The sequence below is a fragment of the Bombyx mori genome, chromosome 19 (genome assembly GCF_030269925.1).
Source record: "Bombyx mori chromosome 19, ASM3026992v2".
Taxonomy (NCBI): domain Eukaryota; kingdom Metazoa; phylum Arthropoda; class Insecta; order Lepidoptera; family Bombycidae; genus Bombyx; species Bombyx mori.
In genome coordinates this window covers 14,565,187-14,585,291 of record NC_085125.1, presented here as the reverse complement: position 1 = coordinate 14,585,291, position 20,105 = coordinate 14,565,187, and the positions used below count along the sequence as shown (strand labels likewise).

Genomic DNA, 20,105 nt, shown 5'->3' with positions numbered 1-20,105 from the left:
TTAAAGACCAATGACAATTCAATATTTAAAAAAATATATTGAAAAAATTGAATTTAAACTAAAAATGAAAAATAAATAATTGTTTAAAAAAAACTAACAAAATACGCTTTTATAGAAAATCCAACTAAAAAATAGATATTTTTTTTAATAAATTACAATTAAAAATAATGTAAAAAAAATTATTCTATTGTAAAAAAAGCGTGGGGTGCTTTTCAGGATATTATCAAAATAACCCCTCTACTCATATCTGTTCATAAAATATTTATAACTACTGATATCATTTTTTTAAACTATTATTTATTTATGTAAGGAAAAATGTTTCGATCGAATTTCAACCACGCGGGCGAACACAAGTATTATTAAAAGTACAAACAAAATGAAACTAAAAATGTATATAATCAATAACAGCTTTGGAATGTACGGATATTCGCTAGGAACGGACACGCGCCATATTTAGATCAAAGTATTGCGATATTCCCTTTGTTTTTCCTTTGTCTAATGTAAGCGTCACATACACACAAAGAATCGCTTCTATACCTGACTTAATGCACCGATGTCCTATTTACGTGAACCTCCGGGGCAATGACTCATGCTAGGGTCATACTCTGTGGACAGACTGGGAAGGGCTACAATTAAATTTAATGTTAAAATGAATAGGGGGATTGGTGTACAATACGTAAGTACCTCCTTTGTCTTCCGGCGAATATTAGGTGTTCCTGGTAGGGTCGGAATTAGCGAAGGGCGAGTTCGAGATGTTGATACAAGAATGAATGGCAATCGGTGAAAAACTACGGTGGATTATATTGTTACTTATTGCCCCCGACTTTAATAGTTTTATTTATTTATTTTTTGTTGCGTAGATGGGTGGACGAGCTCACAGCACACCTGGTGTTAAGTGGTTATCGGAGCCCATAGACATCTACAACGTAAATGCCGCCACCCACCTTGAGTTCTAAGGTCTCAGTATAGTTACAAGGACTGTGCCACCCTTTAAACCGAAACGCATTACTGCTTCACGGCAGAAATAGGCAGGATGGTGGTACCTACTCGTGCGGACTCACAAGAGGTCCGATTTCCAGGAGGAAGAGAGTTTCGATTTTTCCTATACGACAAGCTCACCTGTTAGTCGTATACCAACTCTTGAGCCAAGTTCGAGATTTGCATCCATATCCATGATCAGCCACTCGAGTTGACTATAAAGAAATAGAGATCTTTTTGCAATAAAAAATAATCCCTCGCCTAAGTATTGCTAATCCAATTCTATCGCTAGTCTGTGCAGTGAGTATCGATGTCTTGATTTAATAAAGGTTGCTCTCCGCATAGCGTCACCTTGTAAAGTTAGTTTATTTGCGTTTATTCATTTATTTCTTGGTATCCTTTATAAATTTCGTGGCACAATTGAGTTCTCCAATGAGATATTAAATCGAAGTTAGCGTTGACTGTTAATCATTCATCATCATCATTATCCTGCCCTTCTCCCAGTCACCTGGGGTCGGCGCAACATGTTTTCTCCTTCCATACTCTTCTATCATATACAATTTCTTCGCTCACTCCCCTCTTACCTGTATCGTCTTTCACGCAATCCATCCATTTCTTCTTAGGTCTACCTCTTCCTCTATATCCTTCCACATTCATAGTTAACATTCTCTTACCAACTTCATTTTCATTTCGTCTCATCACAATATCCGTCCATACCATCCCAAACGCGCACTTCTCAGCTTCTCTGTCACAGGTACCACTTTCAGACTTTCTTTAACATATTCATTCCGTATTCTATCCATTCTCGTTACTCCACACATCCATCGCAACATTCGCATCTCTGCTGCATGCAATCGCCTTTGACTGTTAACGTTGACTGTTAACTCAACCTCAATCGGTACAAGAAGACACAGGTAGCTACTGTGCGATCTCACAGCTTGCCGTATCTGTATTATGCTGCGCTTGGCAACATCTTGCAAACAAGCAATTGGCCAAAGATACGGTCCAGTAAACAGCGTGACGCGATTAATAATTTACGTTTATACCGGAATGGCACAGTTATCAAGGCATTCTGCCAAGCTTCAAGAATCAAGTTCGTAAACATGGTTTCAATCTTGGACTAATGTTATTTAGAATCGTTTAAATTATTTTTTGTTAATATTACGCAGTGACTTCGGTTACAGTTTCAGCGCGTTTCGAATGTACATAAGACCAGGTATCATTTTTGTCGGATAAGTCCTGATTAAATGCTGGGTTTCCGGTTGACGGTGTGAAGTGAGTTTAAGAATACTTGCCAACAAGACATTGTTAATCCTACGCGTTCTCTCCGTTAATGCTATTTTTGGCTCTGCATGTTATTCCTATGGGCTCTGCCTATTTATGCTCCGAAATAATTGTGATTTTAGTTCATAGAGTGGGATAGCCGTTAAACAATAGAACTGAGACTTTAAACTCGTATCTCAAGTCACGTCACGTTTTCTCTTAGCTCCGGTAGCCTATCAGTAGCTAACCAGGTGGAAGCTAATAAAACGATGCTATTGTGCTTTTACTAACTTGATCGAGAACAAAGACTTTATTCTAAACGTAAAATGAACGTAAAAGGGCCTTCGCAACAGGGACGAAATGGTGCATCCGCTAACTGGGTCAAGCCCGTGTCGGCTTGCCACGTGCTGAACCCACTCTATTCTAAACACAATCTAAAATAGTACTAATGACTGTGGTATAAAGTGCAGTTTACCATAAACATACTTCGTTGGCCTTGTATATCTAAATGAATTTAGCGACGTAGTTCATTTGCTAGTGTCTTATGCTCTTTGTGTTAAAGCTTACGTTTGAATGTATTTTAAAATTATTTAAATTAAAGTGGAAGTGCTAGTAAAGTTCCTCAGTGTGTATTTACGTTGTACCCATTTCAATAATCTAGTCAATTCTGTTGGTTAATTTCGATCTATAGATTAGTTAAGTAGTTTTTTCTTTATTTTAAAAGATAATATGCTATCTAATTTAGCTCAGAGAGCTGCTGAGTTTGTTGAAATCCTAAAGTTTTGAGTCGCTTGGCATTCACGCAAGTGGTCAATAATTCAACTCGCGTGTCGTTTCTGTAGGTACTTAACAAATATATGCAAAAAGTAAGATTTATATTTTGATGTTTTCCTAAATAACCCTGGTGTTTCTAACGTGTTGACATGTCCTACTTCAAGAAATATTTGAGACCAGTCCTTGTTGGTTGTGCTTAGTAATGGCAGAGCATGAAGGGCACTGATTGGGATCATTCTCTTACATATTTCTGTTGTAATACACTCGGAACGTGGACAATTTTATATAATTTAGGTAGACAACAATAGCCTTCCCGATAATAGTTGAAACCTGCTCACCTGATAATAGTTGCAATCTGTCAGGTGGACCAAAAACTCGTCTACTACAGGAAAGAAGGTAGATGGAAGGTATTGCGTGTGTGAGGGTGTTTAACGCCAAAAGGCAGATTATCCTCCGATTGGGTGATATTGCTCGATAGACCGGCGGTCCGAATGTTGTGGTCCGGAACTTGTATATAATATGTAAGCTTTTGAAAATGTCGTAATCGAGATTCAAGCATCTGTCAAATATCTTGTGTTCTGTGATAGCTACCGCCACACGTGCAATAGCACAACCAGAATCTGTGATGGTGAAAGTTGCACGCTTTGTGACCCAGTTCTTACGCGTAACTGTTAACAGTGCCTAGGCTAATAAACAAGGTGCTCATCTCTAGTGAAATGCATATACTAGCAATACAATATGTTGAACAAGGTGCAAAACAATTAATTGGTTTAGACATCTCGTTGCTAAATCACAATGTTTAGATTTTACGATATTACATACAAGATCACTCACAAGTTGTAATACTGCTCTTTTCAGTAAATTTGACAGGCTATTTAATTGGTATGAACTTCTTTTTATATTAACATTGTGTCTTTTCAGAATTGTGTATTTAGGGCCACTTTAAACCTCGTTTCAAAGAATGACTTGATGATCAGATATGATGAATATAAAAGCCTTGAAACAGGAGGTCTGCCTCTCAAGTCAAAGGTCGATCGAAATGTCGTGTTTTGCTTTCGCAACTACACTGTAATCATTTTCAGTGCAGTAAGTTATCGTGTTAATAATATCAGTGCCAAATTAGTTTCTGTCCGAGTCTTTGTAGGTCGGTTCGGCCAATGTCAGGTCAAGTTCGTTACGTAACGTCACACGTCGACGTGCTCCTGTAACTATAATGTTTTATTACTGGTCGTTAACATTATGTTGGCTTTGTTCAACGTTAGTTTATGGTGGTTTAGTCGCTGGGGGAGGCCTATGTCCAGAGGCGGACGTCTGTGGGCTGATAGATTAGAATAGTTGCTGGTACAATGCTAAGTACTTAAAAAAATGTTATCTGTTTATTTCGAAAGGCCAGTAAAGACTAAACATAATTGCGCAATTTTTTGCGTAATTATTGGTGGTAGGACCTCTTGTGAGTCCGCACGGGTAGCACCGTCCTGCCTATTTCTGCCGTGAAGCAGTAATGCGTTTCGGTTTGAAGGGTAGGGCAGCAGTTGTAACCATACTGAGACCTTAGAACTTATGTCTCAAGGTGGGCGGCGTATTTACGTTGTAGATGTCTATGAGCTTCAGTAACCACTAAAACCAGGTGGACTGTGAGCTCGTCCACCCATCTAAGCAATAAAAAAAACAGTTGTTATTAAGAGAGTAGCAAGGAGAACCTTCGAAACAAAATTAAGTTTGTCTTTTTTCTGTTGTTGTATAGTTTTTTTTCCTTCCTATTCGCTTGAAACTGCTCGGAACGAATACCTTATTTGCGTTATTCACCTTTACATCATAAACATCATAAAGTCATTAGCTGTGCACGTATAAATCTTTGAAAAATGAAACAGCCTTCAAAGTCTGCTGCTGTACGAAACAATATCGTCTAAGTAATCTAATTTGTTTTGATGAAAACCAATCGTTAAACTGAGGATTGCCATATTGACATTAGTTATTTATTAGTGTATGTAGGGGTTGCCAAATAATTGAAATTTGATTATAATGACTGGACACACCCTGATTTTGATATATTTTTGGTTTTGTTATAGAGATAAAAAAACTATGACAATATTTTTACTCATTATATTATATCATATATTGATGGCCAATAGCTACTAAACAGAAAAATAATAGAAATTCCGATGACAAACAGAGTAGATAGATATTGGTATTCTGTTTGTCTGTGCCATTTATGCACAGGGAAGTGTGATAGACTATTAGATTCCAATAGTATAACAATGAATGATGTCGTGCATCTTGCTAAAGCTATATTACAAAGTGTTTTCCCCATTTGAACATATTACGCCTAATTAACGTTGCATTCAATAGTGTCAACGTGGGAATTCATAATCGATTGCCTTTGTTTGTGAACGTATGTAGAAAGCAATTTTAGAAGTGAGTTTGTCAGTCTGTTTTCCAACGTTGAGATTTTTGACATACCTTGGCTTATTTGAGACTCGAGTGGGCTAAAGAAGCATCTCGCAAATAATCAACATTTACAATACTTAAATGGTTTTGCGTTCTCTATTTAATTGCCCTTCTCTTTGGTCCGGGAGATAATGGCCTTCTGTTTCTTATTATGGGATTTATTCTAAAAACACTTTGCTATTGGCCATTCACTGCCTAATTGGTCGCAGGTTATTGTGGTTCCATAATATACACAAGAACAAATTGCATTGAAATAACTTTTCAAATATCAAATCACATTTGCGGCAGAAGTTCGCATCACCCTACTAACAAACTATGGAGAGTATACAGATTTAGCTAAAATCTACTTTGTGACTTTAATGTTATTAATACAAATTGAAGGACCTAATCTGTAATTACCGAGGTCAAACCCATATCCGACGCATCATGATGATTGTTGTGTACTAGTTCAACAGACAAAGGACGTCACAATAAAAACCAGACTTATGAGTATGATCATGTCCGGTATACCACGTCTGGTTCTCGGTTGAAGAGTCGCAGTTTCGAGGCAGGGTACGGAACTAATGAATTTCTTATGGCGTGTAGCGATTTGGAAGGGCTTGAAATGGGACTAACCCACTGAATTTTTCGCCAGATCTTCTCAGTGGGTAGCGATTCCGATTTGGTAGTTGATTAAGCGAAGCACTGCTCTTGCTAGCACTAGTGTTAGCAATTCTGTCAGGTTGAGTTCGCGAGCTCACCTACCCGTCCGCGCGAATTTGGGATAGCCCCTTAGGCTACAAACGATTAAGTAGGGGAAAAAATTGGGACATGTGGTTATAATTTGTCAACAGAATTTGATTAAAATACTCATAATACTGTGTAATACTGAAATTATTTAAGATTTTGTAATATTTAGTGAATATTTCACACTCGCGTGTTGTGGACATTATTAAAACACTTATGGTCTATTTGCGTGACCACTGAAATATTTGAAACGTTGCAATTTATTATCATAAATGGTTAACACAACAGATTTGTATTAATAAAATAAATTTAATCATAGAAAATTAAATTATTTATACTTCTGCTACGAAAAAACGATGTAGGTAATAAAAAATTGAAATCTGCTTAGTTAAGTTTATTAGTACAAAGTAGGAGACCTCTGCAGCTTAGATGGGAAATTCTGGGTACTACGCTATAGCCGCTATAGCGGAATTTATTCAAAACAGTTTACATTTCGATCAAGATCGAGAAGATCATGAAATTATTCTTAATAATGAAAAAAGGGTGGCCAGACTGTTTCTACGATAATCGAGGCTCCGACCTTGCTTCAGTAATTTCACGATACAAAATTACATGTTATACGTAACGAGGACCAATGTCTACCTTACTACGATCGAATCAGTGGTCATATGTACGTTTATTATGCCACTGTACGGTATTACCACATAGGGTATATAAATTTCGCCCACGTGACGCAACGACACCATTCAGAGAGTTCCAGCATTATGTTTTCAGTTTTAATGATATTCGTGACGTGAAGAATCTAAATCAGTGTTCAGTGTCGGTATCCCGTTAGCAGTGTATTTGGATTCTTTATGGATTGCCCTAATGTGTGCTGATATGAAAAACTATTGTAGTTAATAGTTCTATCTTGTCTAGTATATATTCGGCTCCATAACACCACTATGCTTTTTAACGCTCGTGTGACGTCATACAGGGTTGCATGCTTATGTTAGTTGTAACGAACGTTATTACTTTGGCAATTCAGCCTTTGAATATCGCATCGGGTCCCTGTTGAATGTGAACGCTTTATAGAAGTGAGTTAAGGTCCCCATATAATTGGTAGGATGATGAAAAGGTATAATTGGTAGATAACGCGAATACTACCGCCTATCTTAAGATATGGTCGGCATCTCAAGTACATTTGTAATAACGTTTATCTTACCCTTAGAACGGGAACAAATGAGTGCTTTTCGTCAGAAATAAGGTCCGTACTATTAGTCTGAATCCAGTTTTTATATTCCACATTGAAATTTTAGCGTCAAGTATCCCTTTGGCTTGAGGTTTAAGGGTATACTTGCCGTCATTTCAATGTTATTCCATCTGTCGAACTAGGGCGTTAGGATTCAATTTCCAGTGTCAAAGACTGGATGTAAATTCACCTATTTACACAAACTATTGAAATGTAGTTAGATCTGATCGTAGATCTGATCGTTCACATTCAAACAAGAGGCCCAAAAGTTGCTGAAACAGCTCGGACGAACGCAGGGCATACAGAAGCGTAAGTGGTGTGTATGGGCCCAGCCAGATTTTTAATTTTAACGGGTGGTTTTCTCTATTTGTTGTAAGGTGGCACGCAGGGCCCGGGACGGAGACCCCACCTGCCATACCTCCACTTACGCCTTTGGATGTATCGTATGTTACAAACTATTAATCTCGTCCTTACTGTGTTAGTGATAATAATTTCCTGAGTGTTTCACAATAACCTTAGATCATTAAACCAGTAAAGATAATAATAGGTTAGCAGCCAATAAATCGTTATTTTGTCTGTGTGTGCTTATTCAATGTTGTAATTATCTAATTTTATTTTTCTTGTAGTTACGATCCTATGAACTATAACAATTTTGATTGCTGAACATAGCCCTTTGCCCTAGACTTGCGTCCTGATTAGGAATGTTTTTTAAGTTCTTTTTTTTTTTCTTTTTGGCAATAGTTTTAACTTTATGCCAGTTTCAAGTAAAAGGTAGGGAATTTTTTTTTTAAGTTAGGTACTAAACAAATAAAGCGCACAAAAGTTTCCGAAAACTACTACAAATTTTCCGGCGCTAACGTCCTATACTTGCACCATATTCTTAGTTCTGTGTTTGATTGAAATACTTTCACGTAAACGTAAACACTTTCACGTAAACCTTCACTTATTATGTAATAATTTCTATTAACTTGTTAAGCAAACGTGCCTAATCAGGTTAGCTAACTTGTGCGCCACCTGGTTTATTGTATTGAGTGTAGAGAGATAGTTAATTTTGTAATTGTAACACAGACTCAGAACAGAGCGTTTGGATTTAGCCTCATTCGTTCATTGTTCAGATATTTGTGAATTCGGTTATCAAACTTCAGATCTCTTTCAGTGCCCCAGGCTAGAGCTACGTTACCGTTACAGGACTGGACCGAGTGCCTTCGTTGGCTGGCAACGAGCTGTTTATTAACGCCAATAACATATTCCTTTTACTCTGTAATATAATTCCAGTTTTTTTGTCCTACCTAGCTGAGAGCCTCGAGAGGCTATTTCAGCGTAACCTTAACTAGTAGGTGAGCTCACGGGGCTCAAACCTGACGACGTTGCTAACACGAACCCTAGCAAGAGCCGTGCTTCGCAGGATCTACCACCGGATCGGAAACGCGACCCACTGAGAAGATCCGGCGAGAAACTCAGTGGGCTGTGTCTGAGGGTTAATTTACTCGTCGAGCCCTTCGTCGCAAGCGACGGGTTCGACGAGAACGATGACCGGTGCTTTCCATTCTGTCCGCAGGATCGGGAATGTAGTTACCGGCGGCCACGATAAGAGGGTTCTCATGTCGTGCCGCTTTATCGAAATTAATTCCAGCGAAACCCGCCACGGCTATTGTTCAGTCATGTCCCTAAAACGCGTTTGTTCGTCTCCACAGCTTGTTACACCATTTTGCTTCACCTCATGCCATCCGTGGACGTGGCCATAAGTGGACGACAACCATAATTGCACTGAACAGCTTGTAGGAATATGAAGTTCTGGAATTATAACTTAATATTTTCATCGGCTCTCGCGATTTGTAGAAATATTTTATACATTTTGGGGTTTAATTTCACTTTTTTATTGTCATTGTATAATACGATTCTGATGTGTCGAATACCTTACAATACTTTACTCTAGACTAATAAAGTTGACGATAGAAATAGACTAGAAAATAAATTTCTGCACCTGCCTCCGCTTCATTGGCAGTTTTCGTCGTAATGGACGATTGTGAAGAAAGTACCAAGAAAAGATCATAGAAGATACATAAAATGTTAGTTATTCACCCAATTTAACTTATCACCATTTTGCGAAGGCGCATTATTTTGGTGCTAAATCCAAGATTATCCGTTCCACGAATCGGGTCTTTTTCGTTGGATTTGCTCTCTTAAACACCGCATAACGCTTAAATGAGATTCAGTATGAACTTTTTGATCTTCCGGCAAGAATTCCGAGCGCAAGATATAGCGATTTTCAAAGACAATAGCAGAGGTTGGTGGCCTACCAGAGCGAGGCAAATCTTTCATCCATATCTCTAATGCATTTAAACGCTTTGTGCCAGTCATAAGCGAGTGTTTTTGATAAAGTCGATTCACCGCAAGCCCTTTGTAACATTTTCAGTGACCCCGAATACGAAGTTCCATTGATGATGTAAAATTTTAGATAAATTCTTTGTTCGATATTTTCGTCCATTATGAACCTCGCAATACACACTAGATGTGATTATACTAAAAACAGCACTGAATTTAATTTAGGGAACAGATGTAACTCAAATTTCGCGCCAAAATAGAAAACAGTTGTGCCAATTTAACAGCAATAAAAAAAAAGCTTAGACCTAATAAACAAATCATCCATTCCCGATAGTTTTTTTACTGAATGTATGCGAAACGTCGGAAATAATAAAATGACAATAAAAGGCGTGAGATTAAACCGTCAAATTATTTTTAATTATTATTATGATTGTTTAATTTCACTTTAATTTGTTTAAAGACCAGCTAATTTTCTGTCCCCAAAATAATCCCTACTATACACATAGCTTCTACAATATAATATGTACTCACCCTTGTGTACTCCCGGATTAAGCGGGACCACAAATGCTCTGAGCAGACGGCCGAAAAGAATGAATTTACCAGTCTTCTTGTATTTTTAGTCGTCATCGAAACAATGTATGTCAGCTTTATCTGGAACCGATTGCTTCTTATGTGTTGCATTTACAGTATATCCTCAAGTCTTTGTTTAAGTTCAGCGAAGAATTGTGCTTAACGATATTTCTGAGCTTTAAATGTCTTTTACCAAACGAGGATTCTAAGTAAGAAAACAAAATAAATGCAGAGGCTTTATTGCCTTTATTGTATTGTAGTAGCCATTACATTAAATAGGCCTTTAGTCAATGTGTATTTACAGGAAAATAAATCATTTCTATTACCGTTACTATTTCTATAACACCTCTAGTATTTTTTTGTAAAAATTGTACAGCATCTTGTGTGGGTGGTAATGGAAAGATTGCCTTGAAGGCTATGCATAATAAACACGTTCATTGTAACGTATTGTCTAACTGGGATGTAAGAGGGAAACCGTTGCCTCAAATATCTATAAAAATAAAATGTAGGTATAGAAAAAGATATATGAAGGCATGTTTTCGATTGTTTTTTTATAATAAAAAATAAAATTAACACAGATAACCTGTATACATAGTTTCACATGTCATTAAGTCAAGTAAGCCACGTATTTTCCTTTTGTGTTCTTTGTAGAGACTTATAGGGAACTTCGACCGTCAATAACCTTAATCTGTGATTGGAAAGAACCTTTTGGCCTAGCAGATGTGTGTTTCACTAGACAGAGCTATGCATGCCTGTACCCGTGCCTTTTCAAGCGTTTACTTTCAATGCATAAATTGATTTTCAGCGAATGTTCCAGACATTTATCTTCTTTTTGTATTTCAAATTTTCTTAAAAATTTTAGTTTTCCATTCTATCAGATGCATTAGTTCTTGAGTGTTTGTGTTCTACTGGTTGCCACTTAACTTGAGGCGTGAATCTTAAATTATGAATGTTAAAATGGCTAGTCCTTTTAAATGGGAACGAATGATTGTTTCGCGACTGACTCAGGCAAATTGTTGAGTGCTCAAAATACTACTGCCAATAATACGCAAAGGAATAAGTTTTGCGCGTTTCACATTTTATTATTCGGTCGGTTGGCGATGCCTTGTTGTTGACGAGTGGTCGTTGGATACTCCGATGGCACAGTACGTTGACGTTGTTAACAATACTCGCAAGTTTGGTTTGAACAGCTTGCTTGTATGTTAGCACCTGTGCGATAAAGCGTGGTCACAAATTATGTATATCACCGTCGTGAATTCCGATTTGAAAAATGTTAATACATTTTTTTGCCTTGTGCCCTACGGCTCGCTCTATATGACATATTAAATAGTGCTAGTGGTGCCCCATAGTCGAAATTCGACTATAATTGAAATTAGAATATTGAACGTTGTTATGATTCTATTGTCAAAGATTATTATATTTCTATAATCACAGATTTCGCCAAGACAAACAAATAATATTAAAGACAACCAATATTAATCTATTCTCAATTTGCCCGCAACTTTAACAAAAGTTTGACAATAAACAAAGAGTAAATACATAATATATACGTTTGTGTCAAATACATGGTAGTAAAATAAATAAATAAAATAAAATTCATTTAATTCAGACCCTCTTAAGTCCATATGTTGTAAGTAGAATAATATTTAGAACTATGTTAGTAAAATTAAAATTAAAATTAAAATTAGCAATTAAAAAACATTTAAACATTTAATTCATAAATCTGCGCTGCTTTGAGGCACCAGGTATATATATGGGTATGTATATCAACCCAGTGTCTCAAAACAGCACATTCGGGTTTATTACCTATAACCATCAGGATATTATTGGTACTCGCACGAACCCTAGCAGTGTGTGTAATGTTTTTTTATTGATTCAATGTATTTTTTATGCAAATTTAAATAAATATTAACATTCTGCACTCCTTCTCTATATTCTCTTTAAGTAATACTCCTCCGTCCGCGGAATTTTCGTAACAAAGGGTTTGAAGTCGTCGTGGCCTAACGGATAAGACGTCCGATGTATTCGTGTTGAGCGATGCACCGGTGTTCGAATCTCAGGCGGGTACCAATTTTTCTAATGAAATACGTACTCAACAATTGTTTACGATTGATTTCCACGGTGAAGGAATAACATTGTGTAATAAAAATGAAACCCGCAAAATTATAATTTGCGTAATTACTGGTGGTAGGACCTCTTGTGAGTCCGCGCGGATGGGTACCACCATCCTGCCTATTTCTGCCGTGAAGCAGTAATGCGTTTCGGTTTGAAGGGTGGGGCAGCCGTTGTAACTATACTTGAGACCTTAGAACTTATATCTCAAGGTGGTTGGCGCATTTACGTTGTAGATGTCTATGGGCTCCAGTAATCACTTAACACCAGGTGGGCTGTGAGCTCGTCCACCCATCTAAGCAATAAAAAAAAAAGCACAGTTTTTGCTTCACGTATTAATACGTGTATATAGATGAAATGCAGAAAAATCGTTGAAGTTTTTTAATTTGCAGGGTAGGTATATTATTGAGAACACCCGATGGGAACGTTCGCATTAGTACAATTCATTTAATAGAATTATGATTAATCTTGCGCTGCGATAACTTTAATGGTATTTCCTGTTTTGGATCGATAACGTTCATACGTTGTAGTGCCAGTAATCGTCTTAACGTTCAGTTTTCGTATGACGTAGGCAGCGGCTTGGCTCTGCCCCTGGCATTGCTGAAGTCCATGGGCGACGGTAACCACTCACCGTCAGGTGGGCCGTATGCTCGTCTGCCTACAAGGACAATAAAAAAAAAACGTTAATACTTGTATAAAAATGGTCAGTCCAAAGCAAAACGTCTTTTTTTTGTTTTCGTAAAGAAACCTATTTTTGTTCAATCAATTTGTATAGTAAGACGCACGTGACTCATGGCTCGCCCTGTGCTGGTTGTTAGTGCAAAACGGAAGCCCGAAAGCCGCCGCGCTTATGCAGTGTCGGTCAGCTTTAAGCTGCTTTCAGACTACGCTATAATATAGATAGTATATAGCTCATAGCCCAACAATATCGTGCACCATACATTGTATGGACACGTTCACGCTGTACTGTACTATATATTATTGGCTAAGTACACGCAGCAGCGTGTATAGCAATACTATATGGTACTGTAGTATAGCGTAGTCTGAAAGCAGCTTTATGAATAACAGATATCGTGCCCATGGAACTGAAATGCGAAATTGTTTTATGGTAGATTAATGTGATTAGAACAATCGAGATGAATTCACAACCATTTACAAAGTAGCATTTTTAACGCGTTCTTATTTGACCTGTATGATCTATGTGACGGAATGTTTCAACACGCAAAGCAACTTCAAAGATGCTTAAAAATTTGCATACGCATAGAAGACTGGTCACAATATATTGTTTTATCTTAATATCCTGATGATATCTGTTGAATCACCAGAATAACAAAACAGAGCTTACTGTTTTTATAGTTGGGCTCAATATACACTTGTATATATTACTGTTTAAAGTATATAATAACTATAACTATATAAATATATATATATATATATATTGACCTTTTTCTTGCGTTGCATAAAAATCTCGTTGTTTTATTACATTTTAAAAAAACAACAAGAAAAAAATATGTAAAATAACATGTTATACAGAAAAAATAATTTAAAAAAAGAATCAATGAATCACCTCGCCAATGACCTCGTTTTAGCTAGCCATTTTCGGTTAACGAGCATACGGGCCACCCGATGATGAGCAGATACTGTTGCTCATCATCATCAAGCTCATCATGGACGTCAGCAACGCGAGGGGCATAACAAATGAAAGCCAGTGTGTACCGTGAACTGTTATGTATTTGTATCACTCTATTGAATCGCGTGTTACACATCTTTTATCGCTCCGATTACTGACTTCTCATTTAATGTATTCCGCATTTTAAACCGGGGCTTATTATACTTCAGACCCCGGGCACAACTATCAAAGGACAATGACCACATATGTATGGAATTCCGTCTAAACTTGTTGCACAATAAATCTTTATTTATATATTATCGAATAAAAGTGTTCGCTTCCCCATAACTAACCGGGTTTTCAAGTAATTAGACCAAAACGGACATAACCTATAAATAATGTTAAGCCCACAAACAAAACATATTAATCATAGTTTTCACACACCGACTTCTCCTCATTATCAGAGGCTCAAGCATCAACATGATTACAGAATTACACAGACTAAAGAGTTCATAAACAAAACATATACACACATCCTGGCGTAATAAAACACTTTTAGGTACATAAAAACGTATGGCCGCTTGCTTGGTCGCAGCCGCCGGCTCGTCTACGTCTATCGACAATAATAATTATCATATAGCTTGACAGTTGCGTCTGCGTGTTACGGAACATAGAAAAAATAATTATTTTAACTTAATAATAAAATCATAATTCAATACGTTGTAAAATATAATAATTATGGAAAACACACACAGAAATAGTACCAATAGTAATAGGAGCAACCGGAGTAATAGCCAAAAGCCTACAGTAAATACATAGATAAATTAGATGCAAATTGCAGATGTTTGCGGTAGGCAGCGGCTTGGCTCTGCCCCTGGCATTGCTGAAGTCCATGGGCGACGGTAACCACTCACCATCAGGTGGGCCGTATGCCCGTCTGCCTACAAACAATAAAAAAAAAAAAAAAAAAAAAAACATCAACCCACACATCATGCAGAAACAAGCTGCCATACACACGGTCACTATCATCACGAAAGTCTTGGGGGATACGGTCTTCGTAGGAGGGGAAACTGAGCCACCCTTTCCCTGAGGGTCTCGGGGCGGGAGCTCAGTAAACCGAGCCTAGAGCTCGAGTAGAGGAAGTAATAATATAATATAACTAGTTATTTAACTGTACAAGATTTTGATATCATTTTTGTGATGATTGAGTCTAAAAACTCATGCATGAGTCTTGTCTAAATAGAGAGAACGAAACGTCATGTCGTGACTTTAATACGGAAATGATGCTAACAATTGTTGATGTACATACTATTAATCTTAAAATCATAATTCCGGTCCTGTACAAAACATTTCTGTAGTGAAAATGATTGTAACAAATGAGAAAACTATTTCGATGTTATTCTGATTCTGCAACATGCAACTTTGCTAGACGACTTTTGGTCATTCTCCTTTACCAAGGGAGTAAAGTTCCCTTTAAAAAAAAAGTCTCTTTATATTTATAGCGGTATAGATAGGCCAATAGAAGATATCTCTTAAATTCCTAAAAAGCATTAACGGTAATTTCAAGAAATTTGTGCAAAGTTCTAATCAACACTCGACCATCACTATACCAAGTAGACTACCGCCCGGTGGAAGATCTTCTCTATGTAATTTTCAAGTGTTTCCAAATAAGGAAGTCGATTTCATCACCGTGTGGGATTAAAGCTGGGAAAAGATACAACAATTGGTTCTGAAAGCAAAAAAAAATCCCTCCCTATCTACACATATAATGACAATAATAAATATCGTCCCGAGTGTTATCTATGTCGTTAACGTCATTACTGTATTTGTATTACCTCGATATTCTTCGATAAATAAATTGGTCGTTGATTAGTTTGATTGCTAATTGGGTTCAGTGAGCTGTTTGTAAATATAATTTCGGCGTGTTCAGGCAGTCTGTTACCAATGTTTTGACTACAACATTTTACTGTTGCTGGAGCACTGAGCTAACGCCCTTTTGTGCCAATGGCTATACATATTTATCAGCTTTCTAGCACAACTCTCTAATGCGACCATCGACCGACCATTAAGAATTTAGTACATTTCGAACTTTTGGCACAAGGGTAATTACGCAAATAAAAATTTGCGGGTTTGATTTTTATTACACGATGTTATTTCCTTCACCGTGGAAGTCAATTGAGAACATTTGTTGAACACGTATTTCATCAGAAAAATTGGTACCCGCCTGGGATTCGAACACCGGTGCATCGCTCAACACGAATGCACCAAACGTCTTATCCTTTAGGCCACGACGACTTCGACGGTAATGGAATTGTAGTGGTGTAGTTGGCTTTTTTTTTTCTTTTCCTACCTATTCTATTAACGTCGAGGGGTTATACTACATTCACCGAACGAGTAGGTGAGTTCACGGGGCTCTAACCTGTGGACGTTGCTAACACTAGCCCTGGTAAGAGCAGTGCTTCGCAGAATCTCCAACCGGATCGGAAATGCGACCCACCGAGAAGATTCTGCGAGAAACTCAGTGGGCTGTGTCTGTGTGTTAGTTTGCTAGCCGAACTCTTCGTCACAAGCGACGGGTTCGGCGAGATGTAGTTGGTCTTGGCGTAATGACAAACTGTATAAAAGAGTAGACTCGGTCGGATATCTTTTTTTTACAGATATTTTCGAGTGATACATCACTCTGCATACAGTATTTGTATGTATAAACATAAAGTGTTAAGTATCAAAAACATAATTACCTATATCAATATTTTTTTTCGCGCATGTGGACGGTTTTGTTTCAGTTTTTTTTTATCGAACTGCGTTCTTAAATGAATGTCTACTCTCGTTTTTTCCACCGTGAATTGTATTCGTCATTTCGATTTTTATTGCTTCTTGCCACGACGACGCCAGTTAATACAAAGTAGCATGATTACACAATTGCTTATAGGCTCGGCAGTGTCCGAATGGCATCGTACCGCCGATATATGTTATTAGTTTCTTTTTTTATAGCTTACTTATGTAAACGAGCTCATTGCATGGCATGTGTTAAGTAGTTATTGGAGCACAAAAACGTCACCCTGAGACTCATGTCTGTCGTGACATCATTGTCAAGGTCGGGTGCTCGTGTTTATGTATTGCATTAACTAAGTAAGAAGAGAGGAAATAAATCATAAAACAGTTTTAGATTTCATATCGCGTTAGTTTAATTACTTTACGATTTTGAAGAGTTTTCAATTTAGCCTATATTCTTGAAGCTTGGAGAGTGGAGTAAATTTATAAGTGCTCAAAGCGTACAGGTCTTATTAGTTCGCCTCTTAGTACGTTTTAGATTACACGTCCTTACGGATCCATCAGATCCAATAACCTTTGCATTAGACGCCTTCAGCTCTAACACTAGGAGCAGGCTTAGGGACCCCGGTAACCTTACTCGTCGAACTCGACAAAGAGCTTAACCTAATCTATACATCAGCCCGCTGAGTTTCTTGCCAGATCTTCTCAGCGGGTCGCGACCCCCTTTAAAACGTCGGGTTATCTCGAAATTTGGTATACTTATTAAGGACCGATGACAATGCAATATTTAAAAAAAATTGAAAAATAATATCAATGGAAAATTTTAAAATCAATTAAAAAATGATAAATAAATAATAGTTTAAAAAAAACTAACAAAATACGCTTTTATAGAAAATCTAACTACTTTTTTACAATAAAATCATTTTTTCTTACACTTTTTTTAATTCAAATTTATTAAAATTTATAATATATATTTATAATCTATTTTTTAGTTGGATTTTCTATAAAAGCGTATTTTGTTAGTTTTTTTAAACTATTATTTATTTTCTACGATAACTCAAGCCTTGCCGAGCGATAAGGCAGTTGCACGTGTGCGCTAGTACTTATTATATAGAAGTTGTATCATATTGATGTTTTTATACAGAGGTCACACTTTTCCAAGGTCACATAACGAACAATAGAATATGGAAGTCAAAATCGTTAACATTGTAAATTAAATTAGTGTTTTTTTTTGTATACCTTAGATGGGTGGGCGAGCTCACAGCCCACCTGGTGTTAAGTGGTTACTGGAGCCCATAGACATCTACAACGTAAATGCGCCACCCACCTTGAGATATAAGTTCTAAGGTCTCAAGTACAGTTACAACGGCTGCCTCACCCTTCAAACCGAAACGCATTACTGCTTCACGGCAGTAATAGGCAGGGCGGTGGTACATACCCGTGCGGACTCACAAGAGGTCCTACCACCAGTAAAAAGTCTTCTGTTGTTCTGTAATACCTCTGCATAAACTCATCCAATTGTATCAAATATATCGCAACTATAATTGGCACGGTTATTCACGTACTGGATTCTTTGTTTGTCAGGAAACGCGGGTGTGTCGACCTCGCTCGTGTGCCTTGACATTTGGCCAATATTACTTGCGGCACTTCAAACATTGGGTGTCGTATTGGTGACATTATTGGGCATAATTATTGCAGTGATTCAGAAGTAGGGAAGCAGCTTCATTTATTAACAAAAAATTTAAAGTTTAATACAAAATTTTAAAAAATAATTCGTTAAAATAATCATCAATGCTACCGATCTAGGATGTGTTTCGGTGTTAAGAGTTCCAAAAACTCACATACGAACCTCAGAATACTAAGTCCTTAACAAATGTAATCGCCGATCGGAATCCGAACCCAGCTCTTGTATTCACGGTCCCCATACACCAGATCAATGAGGCAATCAAATTAAAATTTGATAATCAAATATTGAATTCAATTCAAATCTTTGGCGTATGTGTTTTAAGATAGATTATGAGTAAATAAATGTCAAACAAATATTTTAAAAGGTCCCGCAGTAGTCGAAATTCGACTATAATGAATTGGAATTGTAAGTTTGTACACTATTATGATTGTATTTTTAAAGACTATTATACTTCTATAATCACAGGTTTCGCCAAAGCTACATTATAAAAAAATATTAATAAAAACAAACAATATTTAATCTATTTTCAATTTGACCACAGACGTCAAGAACAAAAGTTTGACAATAAATAGTATGCATGTAATGCGTGTATGCGTCAAATACATGGTATGTAGTGTGTGTAATGTTTTCTTTATTGATTTAATGTATCTTTTATGCATTTTTTTTTTAAAATTATTAGCATTGTGCACTTCTTCTCTATATTCTCTATAAGTGTGCAAAATTTCATACTCCTCCGTCCGCGCAATTTTCGTAAAAAGGGATACAAAGTTTTTGCTTCACGTATTATTCAATATATAGATGTTGCCGTCAAATTCCAGATTCATTCAAATATCGATTCTAGGGTTCGGTTAGTAAGATTTTTTCAACTGTCGCATTCGTCATGGGGAAGCGACATTTTGTACGCTTTTACAACGGTCTATGGTATTCTATTTAGGTCTGCGGCGCGTAGGATGTTGGGATTTCATAACATCAACCCGCTTATGCGGAATATTTTTATTTATTTATCAAAAGCAAACGAGAGTTTCTATGAGTCGTAACGGTCGACATGAGAATGTGCCGCGATAGAAGCCGATAGATAACAGTTTTGCTCGAGTATTGTAGCGATGTTATTTTGATTGGCTAGTGCAAATCGAAGGTCATGATAATTGAAAGACAGTCACGTTGGATATCACAATGCAAACATGTGTGTGAGAATAAAAACAAAGTTTTAACGACAAGCACCACGTTGCTTAATGGTCGTACGACATAAAATGTACTTACTTTTAGTAAAACAGCGCCGATTATTTCAGCTAAGAAAGTAACCATGTGTTACGATTTGTCTTATAGGACGACAATTTAATATCCAAAATAAGACTTAGGATATATGCAGTGTTTGAGAGAACTGTAATAATTACATAATATTATGTAGCGATGCACCGGTGTTCGAATCCCGCAGGCGGCGGGTACCAATTTTTCTAATGAAATACGTACTCAACAAATGTTCACGATTGATTTCCACGGTGAAGGAATAACATCGTGTAATAAAAATGAAACCCGTAAAATTATAATTTGCGTAATTACTGGTGGTAGGACCTCTAGTGAGTCCGCGCGGGTGGGTACCACCACCCTGC

General features: G+C 37.1%; 1 protein-coding gene across 8 annotated transcripts in view; it reads left to right on the top strand.

Annotated features, from left to right (window-relative positions):
- Nucleotides 1-20,105, top strand: part of LOC101735366 (ran-binding protein 10) — a 49,593-nt gene that overhangs the window by 7,797 nt on the left and 21,691 nt on the right. For 4 of the 8 annotated variants that reach the window (XM_038017832.2, XM_038017834.2, XM_038017833.2 and 1 more), the window contains exon 2: nucleotides 7,798-7,863. The exons of the other annotated variants lie outside the window; for them this stretch is intronic. In XM_038017832.2, coding sequence (XP_037873760.1) covers nucleotides 7,798-7,863 — 66 coding nt within the window. The remainder of the gene's footprint in view (nucleotides 1-7,797; nucleotides 7,864-20,105) is intronic. 8 annotated transcript variants of the gene reach the window in all.